We start from the raw sequence: 5237 nt of genomic DNA on the forward strand, positions 1-5237 counted from the left end.
CCATACACCAGGGGTGTCCAAAGTGCGGACCGGGGTAGCTAACTACAGGGCTCAAATTTAACCTCGGCAATCGCCCTTGTGACTTGCCGTAAAGCCTTAAAAAAATTGACCAACATCGACGATTGCCGTGACCGCCCTTGACATTTTACTTGTTAACGGTAATAATTTGCGATAAAATAGTAATACCGTCTAATTCTTTCATTACAGAAAAACTTCATTAATTAATGCATTTCAGGCAACACGAAGTCAGGCGCATACGCACTAGCTTCGTTTGGCTTGTTGGCTTGACAATCATGGCGGGCAAGCTACACGGACTTTGCTCCGGAAATTTCCCCTCGGAGTAAACGGAGCCAAGCGCTTGGTTTAACGTTAATTTCCCTCGCTTCCCGGCGTGAGTTTAAGAGCGCACTGCTGTGTTTGGATGGAGACAGGTGTGGACAATATTGCAGACGGACGCACTTGTCACCACACTAAAAGTATCCCTTGTGTGGTGTTCGGGTCTTTGGGACCCGTTTTCATTTTGTATTAAAAGAAAAATGATACAATTAATTAATTTTTCAAACTGAGACTCACTGACTTTGGCTCATTTTCTGTGAAGAACATATATCAGAATACATATTTAATGACCACACACATACACCCCCCCTACACATTTCTATTACATACAAGATGTTCGGGTCCACTGGAAGTGTGGAAATTAATATATATATGGATAACATTTATCTATAGCCTTTTTATTAGACATTACAAATGACATGATGGTATTACGTTCACACCCCAACACTGTTTTACTTAACAATCCGTAATCATGATTTCAATATTGATCATCTTAATTATTACTTTGGCCATAATTGGCAGCCCTAGATCTCATACATGAACACTATTTTTATCTATATGGACAACACGTGCAGTTACGTCTTATGGCCATCAGGTGCCATCTTTCAACATTCTTTTTTATATATGTACAGTGTTGGCGTTAACGCACTTTTTGCGTCTTTTTTAAAGGACGCAAATTTCCGGAAGTCCACGCGTCACCTGGATGCAGATTTATTTTTTTTTACCGCCCGGTAATATATATATATATATATATATATATATATATATATATATATATATATATATATATATATATATATATATATATATATATATATATATATATATATATATATATATATATATATATATATATGTATATATATATATATATATATATATATATATATATATATATATATATATATATATATATATATATGTATATATATATATATATATATATATAAAATAATAACATATATATATATATATATATATATATATATATATATATATATATATATATATATATATATATATATATATATATATATATATTACCGTAATATACTGTGTATATATATATATATATATATATATATATATATATATATATATATATATATATATATATATATATATATATATATATATATATATATATATATATTAGGGATGTCCGATAATGGCTTTTTGCCAATATCCGATATTCCGATATTGTCCAACTCTTTAATTACCGATACCGATATCAACCGATATATACAGTCGTGGAATTAACACATTATTATGCCTAATAAGGTACTTTTTAAAAATTTTTATAAAATAAAATAAGATAAATAAATTAAAAACATTTTCTTGAATAAAAAAGAAAGTAAAACAATATAAAAACAGTTACATAAAAACTAGTAATTAATGAAAATTTGTAAAATTAACTGTTAAAGGTTAGTATTATTAGTGGACCAACAGCACGCACAATCATGTGTGCTTACGGACTGTATCCCTTGCAGACTGTATTGATATATATTGATATATAATGTAGGAACCAGAATATTGATAACAGAAAGAAACAACCCTTTTGTGTGAATGAGTGTGAATGAGTGTAGTAAATGGGGGAGGAAGGTTTTTGGGTTGGTCCACTAATTGTAAGTGTATCTTGTGATTTTTATGTGGATTTAATTTAAAAAAAAAAAAAAAAAAAAAAGACAACCAAAAAAAAAACCCGATACTGATAATAAAAAAACTGATAGCGATAATTTCCGATATTACATTTTAACGCATTTATCTCTAATATATATATATATATATAGATGTCCGATAATGGCTTTTTTGCCAATATGCGATATTACGATATTGTCCAACTCTTAACTACTGATTCCGATATCAACCGATACCGATATATACAGTCGTGGAATTAACACATTATTGTGCCTAATTTTGTTGTGATGCCCCGCTGGATGCATTAAACAATGTAACAAGGTTTTCCAAAATAAATCAACTCAAGTTATGGAAAAAAATGCCAACATGGCACTGCCATATTTATTATTGAAGTCACAAAGTGCATTATTTTTTTTAACATGCCTCAAAACAGCAGCTTAGAATTTGGGACATGCTCTCCCTGAGAGAGCATGAGGAGGTTGAGGTGGATATTCTAGCGTCCTGGAAGAGTTAGTGCTGCAAGGGGTTCTGGGTATTTGTTCTGTTGTGTTTACGTTGTGTTACGGTGCGGATATTCTCCCGAAATGTGTTTGTCATACTGGTTTGGTGTGGGTTCTCAGTGTGGTGCATATTTGTAACAGTGTTAAAGTTGTTTATACTGTCACCCTCAGTGTGACCTGTATAGCTGTTGACCAAGTATGTCTTGCATTCACTTGTGTGTGTGAAAAGCCGTAGATATTATGTGACTGGGCCGGCACGCAACGGCAGTGTCTTTAAGGTTTGTTGGCGCTCTGTACTTCTCCCTACGTGCGTGTACCACTCCGTACAGCGGCGTTTTAAAAAGTCATACATTTTACTTTTTGAAACCGATACTGATAATTTCCGATATTACATTTTTAAAGCATTTATCGGCCGATAATATCGGCAGACCGATATTATCGGACATCTCTAATATATATATATATATATATATATATATATATATATATATATATATATATATATATATATATATATATATATATATATATATATATATATATATATATATATATATATATATATATATATATATATATAAAATATGAGCCCTCTTTTAAGGCAACACTTGCCTTGATTTTAAAAAGTTAAAAGTTGGAGGCCTACTAGCCCATATCCATCAAGTCATCGCAGCACATTGACACAACGCACTCTCTCGCCTGGCAACAGTCGCTGGCTAAGCGCTCTTACCTGTGACTTGGACTTCCGAAAGAGCGGCTGCTTGACCGCCTCACTCAGCGAGGGGTGGCCGAACGATCGGGCGTCATCGTCACCTTCGCCGTCGCTCATCTCGCTCTCATCCAGCTTGCGCATGTCGGAAAAGTGTCGGATCTGATCCAAAGCTGAGAAGCCACTCTGCTCTTCTTCATGTGTATAGCTGGAAAACATCAATCATTAGCGATGGTAAAGGAAAAGGGATACAGTTGTGTTTGGGTCCGATGCTATGATTTTTTTTTACCTGCTTGGCGAGATTTTGCAGCTCACGTCGTTTGTCGTACTGAAGTCCATTTCGTCTTGGATGATGTCGCCGCTGAGGTTATCGGAGGGCATCTCTTCCTGAGGTTTGTTCAGGACGTCGCCAGGCTCCTCCCCTTCGTCGTCAGCGCCCAGCTCCTCTGCGTCGTCGTCTACCAGGTCATGTGACCCACGGCTGGCCATCAAAGGCTTTTCTTCATCTAAAGTGACGCCATTGACCCTGCAGAGCAAGAATAATATGTACTTAACAGGGATCTTTGACCTTCCATGCAATCCCACTGAAAATGTTTTATAGCAAGAAACTAAAGTGAACAAGTCATTTTTATATTTAGAATTTAAATCTGATGAGTAATTACTCATTACTTACATTTGTGATATTTACATATTTTAACAAAATAAAAGTGCCGAGTGCACAATAACTAAACATAAACAAAACTACGATGAGGTGGCGACTTGTCCAGGGTGTACACCGCCTTCCGCCCGAATGCAGCCGAGATAGGCTACAGCACCCCCCGCAACCCCGAAAGAGACAAGCGGTAAAAAATGGATGGGCAAAAAAATCGGAATAGACCTGCAGTGTGAACAAGGACTTAGTTACTCTGACAGCAATGTGTTTATACAAGTTTAGATTGGGATATGTCGTTTCGTAATGGGGAAGGACGTTAATGTCTCTTGTTTTCATGTTAGCATTTAAGATAGTAAGTTCATTTTCATTTTCCTATCATTTAAAAAAGTAAAAAACCGAGAATAAAATCTATTTTGCGCCAGTTTATCCGAGTGTGGCTATCAATCACGTTATTACGTACTGTACATTTTTATTTGAAATTGTAGTACCGATTGTTGAGAGTTTTACCTCTATTTACAAAGAAGCGGAAATGTGATTGTCTTTCCTTGAGCGTGCATCCATTTTGAAAGAATCTTTCACGCGACGACAATCTTTAGCTGTTTTCAGTTAAAAAAGACAAATATCGACTCCAGGTCCGATCCCATGATCGGGATCGGGACGTCTTGAGTGTGTAATAAAGACCTGGCTGGAATGTGTTCATTCTGCTCAGTGGCCTTGTGGTTAGAGTGTCCGCCCTGAGGTCGGTAGGTCGGGAGTTCAAACCCCAGCCTAGTCATACCAAAGACTAGAGGTGTCCGATAACATCGGTCGGCCGATAAATGCTTTAAAATGTAATATTGGTAATTATCGGTATCGGTTTCAAAAAGTAAAATTTATGAATTTTTAAAACGCCGCTGTACGGAGTGGTACACGGACGTAGGGAGAAGTACAGAGCGATATTACATTTTTAAAGCATTTATCGGCCGATAATATCGGCAGACCGATATTATCGGCAGACCAATATTATCGGACATCTCTAATATATATATATATATATATATATATATATATATATATATATATATATATATATATATATATATATATATATATATATATATATATTATTTATATATATATCTCCTGCCTCGAAAGAAAATAATGTTTGCCTTAGTGCCCTAAAATATGAGCCCTCTTTTAAGGCAACACTTGCCTTGACCTTGACGTAGGGAGAAGTACAGAGCGATATTACATTTTTAAAGCATTTATCGGCCGATAATATCGGTCTGCCGATATTATCGCTGTACGGAGTGGTACACGGACGTAGGGAGAAGTACAGAGCGATATTACATTTTTAAAGCATTTATCGGCCGATAAACCTTAAAGGCACTGCCTTTGTGTGCCGTCTCGAACACATAATATC

At 35.3% G+C, this 5237-nt stretch overlaps 1 protein-coding gene across 1 annotated transcript in view; it reads right to left on the reverse strand.

Annotated features, from left to right (window-relative positions):
• Window positions 1-3709, reverse strand: part of LOC133663044 (histone-lysine N-methyltransferase MECOM-like) — a gene marked incomplete at its 5' end in the record, with an annotated part of 5531 nt that extends 1822 nt beyond the window's left edge. Inside the window, 2 exons of the mRNA XM_062067224.1 lie at window positions 3205-3391; window positions 3473-3709. Coding sequence (XP_061923208.1) covers window positions 3205-3391; window positions 3473-3709 — 424 coding nt within the window. The remainder of the gene's footprint in view (window positions 1-3204; window positions 3392-3472) is intronic.
• Window positions 3710-5237: the final 1528 nt, after the last annotated feature.

Source organism: Entelurus aequoreus, linkage group LG13 (assembly GCF_033978785.1).
Source record: "Entelurus aequoreus isolate RoL-2023_Sb linkage group LG13, RoL_Eaeq_v1.1, whole genome shotgun sequence".
NCBI classification, from domain to species: domain Eukaryota; kingdom Metazoa; phylum Chordata; class Actinopteri; order Syngnathiformes; family Syngnathidae; genus Entelurus; species Entelurus aequoreus.